Here is a 16,417-nt window from a genome sequence, read left to right as displayed (position 1 = left end):
ATTGGCGTAAAAACAAACTAGAGTGTTGAAATGTCTTTAAGCAAATGTTTATTGAACAAATGTTCAAGTTTGCAATATTTTATTGCATTGTCATCAGCATGTCTTCATGAAAACGTATATACAAGTAAATAGCTCCCTATAGTTTTCTATAACAAATGTAATGGTCAGGCTAACATGCGATAGCTAGCTTAATAGCTAAATTAGCCAATACAGAAATCTTTAACTACTATGAAATTAAAATAAATTAAAATATAGGAACAATTTGAAAAGCTCCTTTTTAAACATAATCTTACTCTCCATACTGAACTACTTTTAATATCAGGAAATTACTTTTGATACCTAAGTACAGAAAATGTCCGATATTTTAATACTCCCAATCAACTCTACAAGGTGACTTTAATTTCTATATGAAGACACTTGAACTTTTACCAAGTATGGCATTCAGGTACTTTACACAAGACTGGACATACCTGTGACCCGTTTGCTCTTGAGGGAGGCCTCTGAGGCCAGCATGTAGGACATGGTGATGATCCTCTCCTGCTCCTGTAGAACCGAGTCCAGACCCAGCAGGCTCACTTCAGACTTGTCTGCACATAATCCTGGTGCCAGCTTCTGAACACTGTAACATGCACACAGGAAATTAAAATGATGCAGTATTAACATTCACTGACAAAAAACAACAACAGGTTTGTTGTTTTAGCAGCGCTTACTTGTGTTGTTAAAGTACAACCCCAAAATACAAAAAAATAACACGCAAAAATGGCACTTACACTTGAGAAAAAGCAGGAAGCAAAATAAATGCCAATGCCAACATAAACATGTCCTTCATGTTGTTTTACTATGTCAAAAAGACTGATGTCACATATGCTGTTAAAATAGCAAAGCTCAACGTGTTCTAATACAGTGATTCTCAAACTTTTTGCACCAAGCACCACTTTGACCCACTTTAAAACTCTATAGTTAAAAAAATAATAATCCTAAAAAGAAAAAACATATATAGTATGTTTAATATTATTGTAAGCCAATGCAGCACATTACGAATACTTACATTACCACTGTGCTTAAATATAGGACAATGAAAGCATTGTTCAAAAAACAAAAAACAAAGTACAATTTTATTTAAATAATGGCTTTTTCAAAGACTACTTGGTCTGTTGCTGTTTGCACTCTGAAATCACTCAGCCAACTCCTCTCCTATTGGATGTGCTGTCTAATGTCACCATGATGCTGCCCCTAAGTTAAGCATTTTTTTTTATTTGGGCCGCAGCTCCGCGTTGTGACACTTAACAAATGTACTGTAACGTTAAGCCATTATAATTTTTTATGGACACTTTGAACATTTAATTCAGAGATTGTTTCGCATACCACAAGAGGGAGCCCGCTAGCTACATGCAGAATCATTGGTCAAAAACATTTTCCTTTTTTTTCTATTTGTATTTCTATAACTAACCTGGATTTTGCCAAGATGCTCTTGATCCGTTCCACCTTCCGATGACGGTCCTCCATCTCCTGAGGACTCAGAGGCTCCTCTGGCTCTAAATCCACATATCGCTCTGGAATCAACACCTTCTGCGGCTTTGACAGCTGTGCAAAGAAATCAGGGGAAAATCTCAATTAGCATAATCGTGCATAACAGTATTAGAAGTGTACACAGGGTCAAAATTATACGAGGAGAGAGTTATCTCAATATAAAATGTCTGCCACATTTGAACTCTCTGTACTGCTAATACTACGTGCACTCTGACGAGAAGCGCCACTGCCACCTACGAGAAGGAATGCGCAATTACACTTTATTCTAGTAGGCTATGTTTAAAAAAAAAAAAAAAAAGATTTCCTTGTGTCACATGTCCCAAATACTCACTGGGGCCGAACCCCCATTTGAGAAGGATTGTAAAAGATTAAAGAGGTTAGCCAACTGTGTGGGATAACACTATTTATGTGTCTGCACTAAAAGCACAAAGGTCACTTGCTGTACCTCTTTGATTAAATTGGCATCATAATCCAATGTTTCCAGGCCGTCGTGCGTCTGAGGAGTCCCGCTCGCGGAGCTGAAGCTCAGCCAGTCGTCGGAGTGCGATCGGGGTCTCTCTTTGTGCTCGGGGGGCCTCTCCTCCCCCTGGACGCTCCTCACCGTCTGCGCCTCCTCGCCCTGGACGGCCCTCTCCAGCAGCTGTAGGTCAAACTCCTGCTCTCTCCTCCACTGCACGAAAGACACGCACACACACACACGTTAACACACCAGGTTATCAGTAACAGGCAGAAAGTCAAGACTATGGAAGAGCAATTATTTCATATGGCCTACTGTACTTTTTATACAGTTTAAGATCCGTGTACTAGTACACTTTTGTCCGCCTTTTAAGCTGACTGGTTAAAAATAAAAATAACCCATATTGGGGAAAATACATAATTTTTAACCCAGTAGTTTGAAAAGTGTCATAAGTAGTATTAAGTTAACTCTAGACCCGACTAGTAGGCAAGTGTACATACTAGCAAGCTCCTTCTAGTGTCAAAATTCCCACTAGCAGTTTTGCCTCATCAACATGTCCTATTAGTATTCCAAAATGTTTATACAGTAGTTGAAAACACATTACTAGTATTTGTTCTACTAGTGAGGACAAAGAGTGTACCCATTCATGGATCTTAAACTGAATAACAACAAAATGCTCAGTATCCTTTCTTATACTAGTAGCACAGAGATGTCAGCTAGCTCAGTTTTTGCCTCACTAGTAACACGAAGTTGTCCTAGGATAAGGGTGTACTAGTACATTAAGAAGGATGGAGTTATGTCATACAGCAGTGGGGGGGGGGGGGTGAACATCACTAGTAAGACAACCATTTTACAAATGTGGTGAATTCTTACGAGTACAAGGAGCATACTAGTACACTGATCTTAAGCTGGATATCTGGGACATTGAATAAATGCTCAAAAAGCTTTAAACACGGTTCACATTTACATTTGATCTCCTGCACAGATGTCAGCTACTGCAGTTTTGCTTTACTAAGAACATGTAGCATTGGTATGGCAAAGTTGCTCAACCGTAGTGCTCAAATACAGAATAGTACACTTATATAGTGTAAAACTGTAAAAAAAAAAATAATAATAATAATAAAGTTGTACTGTGTGTGTATGGTGTTAAGGTCAAGTAGGGGGAAAAGCGTCGAAACAAAGAAAACATACCATAGCATGCATGCTAACATGCGCAATAGACATGCTACATGCTAATGCTGCTAATAAGCTACACACAAGGCCAGTAAAGTGCAACGCAGACATACATTGGCACACTCAAGATGACATTTTCACCAAACAAAACTAAAAACCAAAAAGAAAACATGCCAGTATGAGTTCATACATGTTTATTCATTTAAAAGGTTCAACAATTTGAATGAAAACAAGTGAGAAAATGCTACCAATGTTTTATTTCCAGAGTTATTTTCTATACAAAATCACTCATGAGACACTTCATTAGGTACACCTGCACATGCTTGTAAGATCCAATACAAAGCTGCATTATCTTATGCATTTTGGATGCAGCTCTTGTATCGGATCTCATGATGTTGTAGGCTAGCACGTGCTATTATTGGGCTACAAAAGACTAACCGGTCATCTTTCAAAGACGAGATCAGCAATGACGAGATTTATCGTAGTAAAAATCATCAAGTAAAATTGTTATAATGGTGTTACATGAAAAATACATGGAGATATGCATAGCTCAGATTCTCTCACACACACACACAAGCTCACACATAGCATCTACATGATAGACTATGAAAGTATCCACATTATGTTAGTTTAGTAATTTCTATTGGCAGCAAAGATTTGTGTCAGTCAGTCTGATTGTTAATTAAAATATGCAGTTGACAGATTGCAGTTTTATAAAACAAAGATGTTCTTAAGCTGTGATTGGTTGGTGACCAGTTCAGGGTTAACCCCGCCTCTCACCCAGAGTCAACTGGACTCTTGCACGCCCACAACCCTTGTAAGGATAAGCAGTATCAAAAATTGATGGATGAATCGGTTCTTAAGCTTTTTGTGTAACAGGGAGAATTTTTTTTTGTATTCAATGACCCCCCCTCAATATAGTCTTAAGTATTGTGCCATTTGGGGGGCATTAACCAAACTATTAATTGTTATAGGTAAAATCATTTCAAAATGCTAATTAATTGGGAGTCTTGGAACATATAGTGGGTGCTTAGTTGATGACAAAATTCTATTCAAATGATATACCCAAATTTGTACTGTCAGAACACAGCATAGTCGTTCGGTAACATATGCTGCCATACTAATAAAGTCACAATTACAGTACAAATGTTTGTATGATCAGCCAAAAATATCACTACTTGGAACAAAAAAAGAATGAGGGGGCTTTTTCCTGTCAGGGTGAACAAAAAACCAAAGAAGTGACTGACGAAAGAAGAAATTACTTTTAGAAGGCAACATTGGTGACTATAAGCAGCAAAATGGACGGCTGATTGAGACGAGAAGAAGAAGTGCTGCTACACAAAAGTGGTGTACAGTGAACAGTGCAGCATTTTTAGTAACTGTATTGCTTTGGTGACATCAGTGTAAGTTATGGAGCTTCAAAAAGAAAAGTGCTGCCATTTTGTAGCAAATCTAAACCTTTTTGAAAATGAGAAATTTTCACATATACATTCACTGTAGCTGAATGTTTTTCTACGGCAGCTGACTATATGCAGATTTTTTAATTTGTTAGATGAAGAGACGGAGGACAAGGAGCGTTAGAAAGACAACAGACGTGCTTTGAGAGGGACGTGTTAATGTAATGTATGGATGATTCCAGTCAATGTAAAATCATTGGCATGAGAACAAACATTCTTTACCTTTAGTATGAAACACCTTTTGATCTTAAAAGTCAGTGAAGCAGAAATAAACATGTGTACATGTGTGTTTTGCAAACATGCATTAAAACGTAGTTTAGCATGCACGGCGCATGTTTTTCATGCCAGGCGAATGTTCGATGGCCACTCTCGGTTCGCCCGGCGCCATGCGTGAGAGTGTGACGTGTGGTGTTCTAGATTAGAAACATACAGATCCCAAGTCTTCCGAGAGAGGACGCGAGGACGAGGAGCGTGATGAGGTGGAGGTGTGGCGGTCCCCGTGGCTCAAGGTGCGCTTGCGCTGTCGCACCAGAGCCTTCTGGTGCCGCTTCATCCTCTCCAGCTGCTCGTCGGCGCTCATCCTCCCGCGCTGAGGCGCCGCCTCCGCAGAATAGAGTCGCTCCAAGGCACTTTTTGATCGCTCCTGGGATGACAGCGGGGAGGGGAAGCAAAAGCAAAACAGAGAGAGAGGAAGTGATCATTAACTCATTCACTGCCATCGACGGCTATAGACGTCAAAAATTCATTTGAACTATTTCGATTAGTTTAACATTTTCCCCACTTTTGTTAACAAGAGTATGAATACCTAGAATTTTTTAAAATTGTATTAGAACAGATATACAATTTGTGATTAATTGTGAGTTAACTAGTAAGGTCAAAATTGTAATCGCCTGACGCCCCTAATTTTTAATAATCTTTAATTTTCTTTAAAAAAAAAAAGAAGATTATTAAAAAAAATAAAGAAAAATAAAGAAAAGATTATTAAAAATTAGGGGCATCAGGTGATTAAAATTACAAACTCACGATTAATCACAAATTTTATATCTGTTCTAAATGTACAAAAAAAATAAAAATTCTAGGCTTTCATACTCATTAACAAAAATGGAAAAAAAATGTTAAACTAATAGAAATAGTTCATATTAATTTTTGACGTCTATTGCTGTCAATGGCAGTGAATGAGTTAATGATTTGACAAGTGTGACCGGGATCATCCATACGTTGTTTAAAGAGTCTCACCTTCACACCGGGAGCTGACGTCGCTCTCCGTAGGGTCACATAAGATGAGATGCTTGAGGAGTGATTCAGTCTGAGCGAAGAGCTGGCTACGCCTGACAGGAAGAAAAAAAAACAGCTCTTTCAAACGTTATAGCTTTGGACTTTGTAGATGTGTGACGTGCTACATGACGTCACCGTGACCCCACCTCTGCCAGGTAAAGTCTGATAACCTCCATCGTGTCCTGAAGATGTGACGCCGGTGATGCCAGAACCGTTATCCACACCCACAAGCTCAGGATCGCTCAGGAAAGGCCTGAGCTCCACCTGATACATAAAACAAAAGACAATTAACATCTCTATAATTCAAAACAAAACATTTTGTCCAATGAAAGTTGGCTAGCTTAACGCGAACATATAAATGTGAAAAGTGAGCTAATGGAAATTAGCATAATTAAACATTCTAAATATTTGGACACAAACGGAGCATAAAACCAATCTGGTAGTTATATTTTGGACTACACTGTAAAAACCCTTAAAAATACGATTACTTCAAAAATGTGTAATATCCCAAGTCCTACGCCAACTGTACCTTAACGTCTCCATTTTGGCCTATCTCTCGGTCCCTCTTTCGTTCATCAGACTGTCGTTTGAGCCCGCGCACTGAGGTGTGTCTGATGACGGTGGTCTCCCTGGGCAGCGGGGGCACGGCCGGTGGGTTCTCATCAGGACTGTAAACTTGAGGTAGAGGCGGTCTGGGAGGCACGTCTTCCTCAGCCTGCACAAACGCCATCTGGTTACTTCAAGCTGTATTTGGGGATTTTCCAATTCACTGGATCACATTTGATTTTGTGGACCCAATTGTCAGCTATTTGTGTTTTGGTGCTCTTTCTGTAACCCTAAGATGCCACAAGATGGCACCAGAGGCCTTGGGTAATAGGAAAATAGTCATGGTGTCAAGGTGTGTTGGGAAGGAGTAGCTAGTAAGCCTGGGTTTATTGTAGAAGTTACATAGTCAAAATTAAATAATAATAAGCCTTTTCTTTTTAAAGGTAATTATTTTTGAGTGCTTTGGAATGATAGTTTGCATTATACTTAAAGTTTAAATTAGTGCGTTGATTTTGAGTTAATTTAAAGTTCTTTTAATGCCACAAATTTTTTGAATGTGCGATTAAAGACCACCCCTTACTTGGAAAGCCTGTGCTGGGGAAATTTCAGTCAAAATGCAGCAGGCACGTCCACGTCAAAACTTAGCAGTAATAAATTTAATAATAATGCATATATTTGTGGAGACTGGGGTCAAGTTGTATTTTACAATTTTTAAAATGTGCAGAATTTCACAAGTTACTTCATTTGAAAGATTAGATAGCTCTTAATATGAAAAGAAAAATGCACTGAGCTGTCACCAACCAACGTCTTGCTACTCACACTGGTCTATGGAAGGTGCGAATGTTTGGTGGTGGTCGGAGGGGCCGTAGACGCACACTGGCAGCCACGCTTCCGTCAGGGCAGCTGTGGCTACTTAAGTAGCTTACCGCCATCACAGTGTGAATGTGTGAATGCATGAATAATGTATCTGTTTCATTGTAAAGCGTCTTCGAGTGTCTAGAAAAGCGCTATATAAATCCAATGCATTAATATTATTATTATTATTACAAATGCAATTAGTCTTTCCTTTGGTCTCTTGAAATATCCCTAATTTGTTGGAATTTAGATGTTTCTGGGGTTGGTGAAAGATTCTGGTTGGTAACCCGGTGGGTAGTAGGTGATGTCTGGTCGGTGCTGGATTTCACTTTCCTTTCTTTTCTTTGATCCTTCCTCGGGTCTCCTGACAACCTCATGACTCTAGCTGGATTCTGAAGTATTCGGTTTAGGTGAACGGTATGGGATTTTTAATAGGTTTTAGGTGAATTAATGAGTACACACTCACACGCACGCACACATGCACACACACACCTGCACATGCGCATACTCACGCACATACAAAAAAAAAAGTAAAAGAGGGAAAAAAAAGAGAGAGAGAGCAATGCTGATGACATGTCGAATCGGTATGATTACTGAATAACCAATATTGAGCTCTCTCTAGAAAGGAGAGAAAAGAGGGGAAAAAATGCAATTATGCCATCTAGTGGCAGTAAAATGACCTCAACATGAATTAATATCACACTCGTTTTTTACAGTACAGTACATCTGTTTAATTTGAACTCAACTTTATGAATTATTATTAAATTACTGTATCAATGATGAAAATACGCAGCCATATTTTTTTTATTTTATTAGTTTAACACTTTTATGTTAACAAGAGTATGAAAACTCAGAAGGTCTGATGAAATGACTAGCTACTACAGTCCCTGGGGTTTGCATCACATCCACTAGGCAGAGTTAACTATTGAAGTCATGCGATTAATCACGATTAAAAAATGTACACAACCCTAGTTTAAACTATTAATATTATGCAGTCAAACCTTTTAAGGGGGTGTCACTTTTCTATTACAGCTCTGTCCTTCCACCTGTGTGCCCTAGTCATTCTATTAGTGCGCTGAATTGTCTTACTAGTGACCACAAAGAGTGTACTAGTACACAACCTAAAGCTGGATATCCATAATGATGATACTGTGGTGCTACTAGTAGGATCTTGGAGACTACTAGTGTTTGACACATAGTGTTACTAGTGGTAAAAGACAGTAGTTGACTTGTAAGTAGGGCTGGGGAAAAAAGGTTTTCACCCAAAACATTTGCCAAAATTGGTAATGGTAAAACAGAGTCATTCTTCTAGTGAGGACAAAAATGATACTAGTCCATGGACCAAAGCCTGGATATGAATGATATTTCCATTGAAGAGGGTCTTCTGCCCAGATTTAGTCATAACTGTTTTAATTTTCCTTATTTCCTCAGTAAAGCTTTGTGAGTGTTATCGCAGTTTCTTCCAAGTGTCTGTAATCAATGATGTTTTTAAAGTCTTATCGTCATGACTGGGACCTCATCTATTTCCACAACAATGGGCCATTGTCTGTGGTTGAAGTGTCTGTAATCAATGATGCTTTTAAAGTCTTATCTCATGTCCGGTGAACTCCAGGTGGGCTGTTTGGTGGGGGCTTTGTGGTACCGCCATTCAAGATAGTATAAGAAGGTTGTAAGTGTCTGTAATCAGGGCACTTGTGAGAGGCTGCAGCCTCCATCTGGAACTCACTTGTGCCCGGAATATTCTGTAAAAATAAAACCTTCGAAGGAACTGTTCACCGATCTCCAGCCTGTATTCAGATAATCAACATTCTCTCTACCCGAAAGACAACGAACATGCGGAAGAAAAAGCTGATCTTCCTTACACCATACATCTGCGCGTCACTCACCCCTGTATGGCCAGCAGTGTTGCTTGTGGAGTAGAGTGGCGGTTGGCTGTGACTGAAGGGTAGCGTGAGGTTTGTGGCATTGTGGCTACTAGGACTGAGGTGAGGGCTGTGTTGCTGCTGCTGCTGCTGCTGCTGCTGGGACAATCTCATCTCCATAGCAGGCGAGCTTCCAGACATTGAAGGCACTGATGACGCCGACACGGAAGGCACAAATTTCCTCTCTGGGGAGGATGAGATGTGAAATGATTATGCAAATCACAGTGTGTTTTTTTTTCCCCCAATGGGTGCATTCAAGGCATTTACACTGATGACAACATTAGATCCTTTGTGGGGAAATGGAATATTTATTAGTACTGACAAAAAAAATGGTAATATTAGGCTTTTACTAGGCTGGAGTTTCACACAAAAGAAACATTTTCCTAACTTTTTTGGTGAATAGCGTACACGTGTTTAAGTCTTAGTGCGTCTCACCTGGGTTGGTGACAGAGGAGATAGTGACTTTATAGTTGTCTTTACTGCTGCTGAGGCCTGCGATAACATCCTCAATCCTCCAAAGCTCCTTCCTCATCTGCACTTTTTCTTGCTAGTCATACACAAACAAACACATTTACGTCCATCTCGCTGGCAAACAACTCAATATGAGGTTCAGATGTCAAGATTTCTGAATTAATACTCAGAAATCTCGTGTCCGTACTAGAGAGACGACATACCTGAGAAAGGTCAGCACGAGTCATATGTCCTTGCAGAGCCGCTTTGAGCCAGTCAACATCTTTCTCCAGCCTGATGTACTCTTTCCAAGCATTCTCCATCTCCTGCACAGCACAACATACGTCTTAAGTCTATAGTCTCAACTCTTTTTTCTATTTTACACTTAAGCATTATCTGACATTGACCTTGGGTAAAAAAAACAAAAAAAGTATGAACCTGACAAAATGTAAATTTTGACATACTGTGCAGAATGTTAAGTACATTTTGGTGCTGACCAGGTCGAGACGAAGGTTCTTTCCACCATGTTTCTTTTGTTCAACTGGACTTGTGAGACAAACGTGTAACCTACTGTGGACACTTGGGATATTTCCGCCCTGATGTGCACCACGTCTTCCTGCAGCAATTTTTGTTGGTAGGCAATTTTTTCCATGTGGGATGACTGATCTCTGTACTGCTCCATCTGCTGGTGGGACACATCCAACACTGACTCCAGCTTGTCCTGGGGAGACACATGAACACACTTTGAATTAAAGATGCACTTTGCATCTTTTCTGTTTGTGAAGTTCTGAAGGGTGCCGTAACATAGCTGCCACTTTTTGGCGCCCTTCCAAATCTTGTGGTACAGTATCTGTACGTAAATTCAAATTGCTTGGAATCATTGCCAACAAATATACAGGCTGCCAATAGATGGTGCCAAAGCACTATTTCAAAATGAAGCTCCTCAACTCACATCAACATAGATCATTGACAGCAATATGCCACAAAATGGCAGCAAATGACTAATTTGATCTAAATGAAGCTCATCAACTCATTTTAATGTAGTTCCTCGGCAGCAGCAATGCACTACTTTTGTCTAAATAACACTCCTAACTGACCGCTCCTCAACTCACTTCAACATAGATCATTGACAGCAATATGCCACAAAATGGCAGCAAATAACTAATTTGATCTAAATGAAGCTCATCAACTCATTTCAATGGAGTTCCTCGGCAACAGCAAGGCACTACCTTTGTCTAAATGAAGCTCTTCAATTTACTTCAACATAGTGTAAGTCCATGAGCACTACTTTTGTCTAAATAACACTCCTAACTGACCTTTTTTTCCGTCTTGAATCGTTTGGCAGTCGGTTAAAAGCAACATGACTATTTGAATTGAAAAACAGCTTAGCGGGTCAAACATCTGTCACCGTAAATATGATTATTTAGATTACAAAATGTGTCAAACAAAACCTTGTCTTCCTTCAATGTGCGTATCCTGGCTTCCAGATCCTGAAGAATTTTGTCTTGCTCACACAGTCGGCTTAATTTCACCTGGAGAGACAAAAAAAGGTAATAATAATAAAGATAATAGTAATAGTTGTTATTATCAATGTTATTATTATAATAAATTTAAAACACTCAAATTGATCTCATTTTCCCTTCTAAAAGTGTTGAAGTAAATCAGTATGAAGTCAAACTGAGCACAGCCTGTCGACTGTGTTCACTGTTTGTCTTCAGCAAGATAAAACAAATTGATCTTCTCTGTATGTCAATAAGTTTATCTCTTCTCAATCTCAAGAGGAAAGTCACTCTCCACAGTGTAGGAAAAAAATCTCCAGTTGTAGTAACAGCCATTATGAGCAATTGTAATGAAAAATCCATATCATTTCCAATTCACTTTCGGTCCAAAGTGTGTTTATCGGGAGTGACAGATGTGTTTTCCCAGAAATGGGTTATGTGTTTATGAAAACAACATAAGCCTGCCAAGCTCACACTGTGTATTTTTCTCACATCTACTTATCATTCTGTTCAATTAATTATTAAGCTGTTTTTATTTTGCAGAGGCCGTATATTGTTGTTTTTAATTGCATGAAATATTCATCGTTCAGACAAATTTCTTATAAATTGTTAAAGTGGAACAATGCTAATGATGAAAAGCCAGGACATCCATCCTATTTACCTCCATTCGGCGCAAAACAAAGAGCGTGTGAGGCGGCGGCAGGCAAATCAAACTGAAAAATTTAACAGCTCCACATCCAAAAGTCCCATTACATGTATTTTTCCCTTTAAATTGCAGCAAGGAAAATAAAAGCTGTGGTCGATACTCTCAGGCCCTCACTGTGCAGTCTGCTGTGTTGCAGTGTACTTACGCTCCCTTGCCTCCGCTCCCTCTGTTTAACATAACTTAAAACACACTGGAAGTCGCACTCCCGTAAGTGACACATAAACATCATGATCCACTTACATCGGCATCACTTTCAGCTATTTTCACAGGCCTCTGCGCTTCTTTTCGGAGGCTTTCCCGTCCAGTAACCTGAAATGGCCCGTAGCCCGCAAACAAAATAGAATATTTAACACCATTATGACCACACAGTTGGATGCTCTCCAGTTAGCGCATAAATATTTCAGAAACTCTTAACAAACAACAAACAAGTGTGGCTGCAAGACAAGTCAAGTCAGATGGATTTAGAGGAGATCAAATAATGAAGGGGGGAGGGGGTTGGAATCATAGAAGCAGAAGAGTGCATGAGCTGGAAAAACAAAAGTTAGTGCAGAAACTAGAGACGTAAATATTTACTACTGAACAGGATTGTGCTGTATTCAGTGGCAGTCTTGCATCAAGTTTGTGATCATTGTTAGATTATGTAACTGTTATGTAGATGACAGTAATTGTTAGATTATGCCTTCCCTAACTTAATTTAGGGTACAACAAAAATGATGCATAACAACTGAGTACAACAATAAATTGGAATATTTACAAGCTTTGAAAACTTTTTGGAGATGTCCCGTCACCACACGTCTTCTGCTCCTCCGACAGACTACAGGGGAACTCCACAAGGGGGTGCTAAATCGCCATGAAAACACCCATTTTTAACAGGCGCAATAGAAAACCTTATCAGGTAGCAATTACTTTTGGTGCGGCCTCACGTCGCACATGCCACAAACCGCCACTGACTGAAAAGTACACAGTTTTAAGGAGAATTTAGCAGGATTTCAGGGAAGTTTTTCTTTTCTAAATAAAGAAATGAATTGGTTCCAGAATATCCTACTTAATTCTCAAGCAATCACATTAGAAGTTTTACTTTTTTTTTTAAATCCTGTTCACCACCACAAATATGTATCAATATACCACAATCCCATCACCAATTCCTTCAAAAGACAAAGCCAAAGTAGCCTTTCGCCTTAATCATGTCCACCCCATTATTTTAATTCTTGACTGGGCATAATTGGCCCAAAGTACCACATGCACAATCCCAATTTCAAACAGATGCATCACATTTGATTCCAAGGCCATTTCTCTTTGTATAAACACCTTCCTTACGTTCCAAAAGCATCCAAAAGTTGGAGGTGCGTTTTCAAAGCCGCCGTGAACAGAAACAATCAGCGGCTCATGACTTTGGATCTGTTTCGAAAACAGGACACGAAGAGGATTACAAAAAACAACCGTCCGGTGTTGAACTCCCCCCCCCCCCCCCCCCCAAGCCTCCAGGTCCTGGTGCACAAATTGCTTAGTCATCCTGACTGATTCTCACCAAATCAGCTGGATGCAGCATGCGTCAAGAAGCCAATACATTTTTTGCATAGAAAAGTCACTGTGGTGTATCTTCATCACACATCGAATTATCAAAGTGACAAATATTAACAAACATGACAATCACGCTTGTTTGAGGCATTCAAAAGCAGAGGAGATGTTACAGCAGAAAGAATGTGCGGGAATGGTTGAACACAAAAGGGAGACAAACAGGAGAAACAAAGCATCGAGTGACGTTTAATTGAATGGGGCCCACCTTCAGATCTAGATACTCCAGGTCCTTCTTCAGTTGTATGTAAGTATCATCAACCTTTAAATGAGCAGTGAAGAAATACATCACTTGAAACCAAGCCGCAAAGGATTATGGGATATATTTCAAAAACAACTTGAGTTTAGTTGCTCTCAATGGACCTTTTCATAATGTTTGGACGAGATGCCAGGGTACTTTTGTGTGATCGATTACTGCTGACCTGAGCTGAAAATGATGCCAAAATCTTGTTGTGTGGGGTTGGACTGCCTTGATTTAGGTTTGTGTCGATTTCTTTCCCCCCAAAATAAAAATTCATCTGTTGGTGAGGAAAATGGATGTCGATTAAAGATCAAGGTGTGACATCATAATGAAAAGGTCCATATTCCTAATAGTAGTCATTTTTTTTATTTATCTTAAGCAAAAACTGAAATCAAGCAATCAAGTATGAGCAGCGTTGTCTTTTGCAGCTTTACTCTCTTACAGAGTGGAATTAATGGCTTCTTCCAAATGAGAAACGCAGGCATGAATGGCTATTATCGGTAGGCCTATAAATGCAAGTGCAAACAACAAGCAACATGCTTTCAACGTCAACTAGTATGTGTCGAATCTGTGCACTCTCTCGTGCAATGGCGTCCAAGGCGACCTACTATCTATGAATGACAGGGCGGGAATGTTCGGGATCAGCTGGGTTGGGAGAAGGGTGGTTGGGTGGTTGGGTGGTTGGCGGATCACGATGCACCGTCGAAGTGCGAGACCCCTGACCTGAATGGCGGGGCCGAGGAGACCGTTGTGCTGCTGATGCCGCAGATGAGCGAACGCGCCACCGCCACCAGCGGCGGGGCTTTGCACACCGGCCATCTTGGCCTGGTGCCGCCGCAGCTGAATGAGGAGCAGAGTCAGCTCCTCGGGCTGGAGTTGCACCCGGGTTCATAACACAGAGGGAGCCAGCAGTTATTTGGGACTTAACATGTATTCCAACCCAATTTCAACAGTGGTAATATTGAAGGGCCCAAGAGCACTTTTATTGATGGACGTAAACTATGCCAAAGCTGATCAATGGACATTGGACAGAAGATTTAATGGGCTGTTGAGAATGGTCTGTTCTAAGGGGCAGCCATCCTGAACTGGTGGCCCGTGTGGATTCAATCACCTTTCAGAGTCCAATAGGAAACTCCAAGGTTGAACAAAATCGATTCCGGGAAATTGGATTTCCATTGATTGGAAATAGAATTAGTGTAAGAGACTGGGACCTGGTCTGGAAGAATTGTGTATTGTATGTGTAATGTAAAATATGTAAAATAGTTCAATTTAACTCATTCATTGCCATTGACAGCTATAAAGGTCAAAAATTCATTTGAACTATTTTTAGTTTAGTCCCCCCCCATTTTTGTTAACAAGAGTATGAAAACCTAGATTTTTTTTGTACAATTAGAACAGATATAAAATTTGTGATTAATCGTGAGTTAACTAGTGAAGTCATGTGATTAATTACGATTACAAATTTTAATCGCCTGATGCCCCTTATTTTAATAACCTTTTGTTTAAAAAAATATATATATTTAAAATAAGAAAAAAATATTTAAAATTAGGGGCGTCGGGCGATTACAATTTTTAAACGTAATTAATCGCATGATTTCACTAGTTAACTCACGATTAATCAAAAATGTTATATCTGTTCTAATACCCCCCAAAAATCTAGGTTTTCATACTTTTGTTAACAAAAAAGGGAAAAAATGTAAACTAGAAATAGTTCAAATGAATTTTTGACATCTATAGCCGTCAATGGCAGTGAGTTAACAATGAAATATTTTATGTTATTTTTAAAAAAAATAATAATTAATTAGTCAATTATTAAATACATGTTAAAAGTACAATTATTTAATAAAAAAATCTGATATCAATCATTTATTTTTTAATAATGCTATTAACACATTTAGAAATCAATAAAATCGAAAATGAAAAAAACTACATATCAAACAAATGATGGATTTGCAACAATTACTAAATTACTTGAATTGAGACCTTGTTTATCTTAAGAGTGTCCAACTCATCAGAATTTCTGTAGATATATAAGACATTTGCAAACCTCTGTTTTTACTATTGAAAACAATGATTCACATGTTCCCTATTTTTTGACGTTACGGACCAAACCAGTAACAACCATAATCACTGTGTATTGTCCAGATTTTTAATAATGTAATGGTATTAAAAACTGTTTTTATCATATTCATTAACTCATCAAAACAATAAATTGGCAGATTATTTGATGATTAAAATAATAACTAGCTGCAGCCCTAATCAAAAACATGAAAATATTTTAAGTATTTTAAATAAACAATTGTAGGAGAAAATGAAAAAAAATAATGCAACAAATAAATTACTCTAATTTATGCTTATTTTTATTATTATTTTTTAGATTTCACGTAATTATAATTTATTAATTGCTGAATTTGAAAAAAAAACATTTACTGAAAAGTGTTTTCGGGAGATTTAACTTACTTTCACAACATTAACAAAAAATACATTTGAAAAAGAATCCACAGTGCTTGCTAAAAAAATGTGTTTTTTCTTTATGTATGTGTTGATTCACAGTCAAATGTGGGTGGACACTTGTTGTTTGTCTAATTTGTTGTATTTTTTTCTGTTTCCAAAAACATCTGAAATTGACTTGGGCAATGATGCTACTATGCTAATGATATGTAAAATTGTTCCAAATGGATTGAATATTTTTTTTTGAATCAGATACATTTTTAAAAAATTATCAATGTAT

At 38.6% G+C, this 16,417-nt stretch overlaps 1 protein-coding gene across 8 annotated transcripts in view; it reads right to left on the bottom strand.

The window, feature by feature from the left end:
* Nucleotides 1-16,417, bottom strand: part of plekha7b (pleckstrin homology domain containing, family A member 7b) — a 72,590-nt gene that overhangs the window by 4,208 nt on the left and 51,965 nt on the right. For 2 of the 8 annotated variants that reach the window (XM_077563356.1, XM_077563361.1), the window contains exons 13-27: nucleotides 14,410-14,556; nucleotides 13,654-13,707; nucleotides 12,111-12,179; nucleotides 11,117-11,197; nucleotides 10,237-10,386; nucleotides 9,890-9,991; nucleotides 9,651-9,762; nucleotides 9,180-9,400; nucleotides 6,422-6,607; nucleotides 6,039-6,156; nucleotides 5,854-5,945; nucleotides 5,048-5,260; nucleotides 1,976-2,200; nucleotides 1,451-1,584; nucleotides 471-619 (exon numbers count right to left, since the gene is read on the bottom strand). In XM_077563356.1, the coding sequence (XP_077419482.1) occupies nucleotides 471-619; nucleotides 1,451-1,584; nucleotides 1,976-2,200; nucleotides 5,048-5,260; nucleotides 5,854-5,945; nucleotides 6,039-6,156; nucleotides 6,422-6,607; nucleotides 9,180-9,400; nucleotides 9,651-9,762; nucleotides 9,890-9,991; nucleotides 10,237-10,386; nucleotides 11,117-11,197; nucleotides 12,111-12,179; nucleotides 13,654-13,707; nucleotides 14,410-14,556 (2,053 nt within the window). Of the gene's footprint in view, nucleotides 1-470; nucleotides 620-1,450; nucleotides 1,585-1,975; nucleotides 2,201-5,047; nucleotides 5,261-5,853; nucleotides 5,946-6,038; nucleotides 6,157-6,421; nucleotides 6,608-9,179; nucleotides 9,401-9,650; nucleotides 9,763-9,889; nucleotides 9,992-10,236; nucleotides 10,408-11,116; nucleotides 11,198-12,110; nucleotides 12,180-13,653; nucleotides 13,708-13,867; nucleotides 13,964-14,409; nucleotides 14,557-16,417 lie in introns of all 8 variants that reach the window. The other 6 variants (XM_077563359.1, XM_077563360.1, XM_077563354.1 and 3 more) reach the window with 5 other exon arrangements.

This window comes from Vanacampus margaritifer, chromosome 4 (assembly GCF_051991255.1).
Source record: "Vanacampus margaritifer isolate UIUO_Vmar chromosome 4, RoL_Vmar_1.0, whole genome shotgun sequence".
Taxonomy (NCBI): Eukaryota; Metazoa; Chordata; class Actinopteri; order Syngnathiformes; family Syngnathidae; genus Vanacampus; species Vanacampus margaritifer.
Note: the sequence above shows the minus strand (reverse complement) of the source record. Positions and strands in the feature narration are given on the sequence as shown.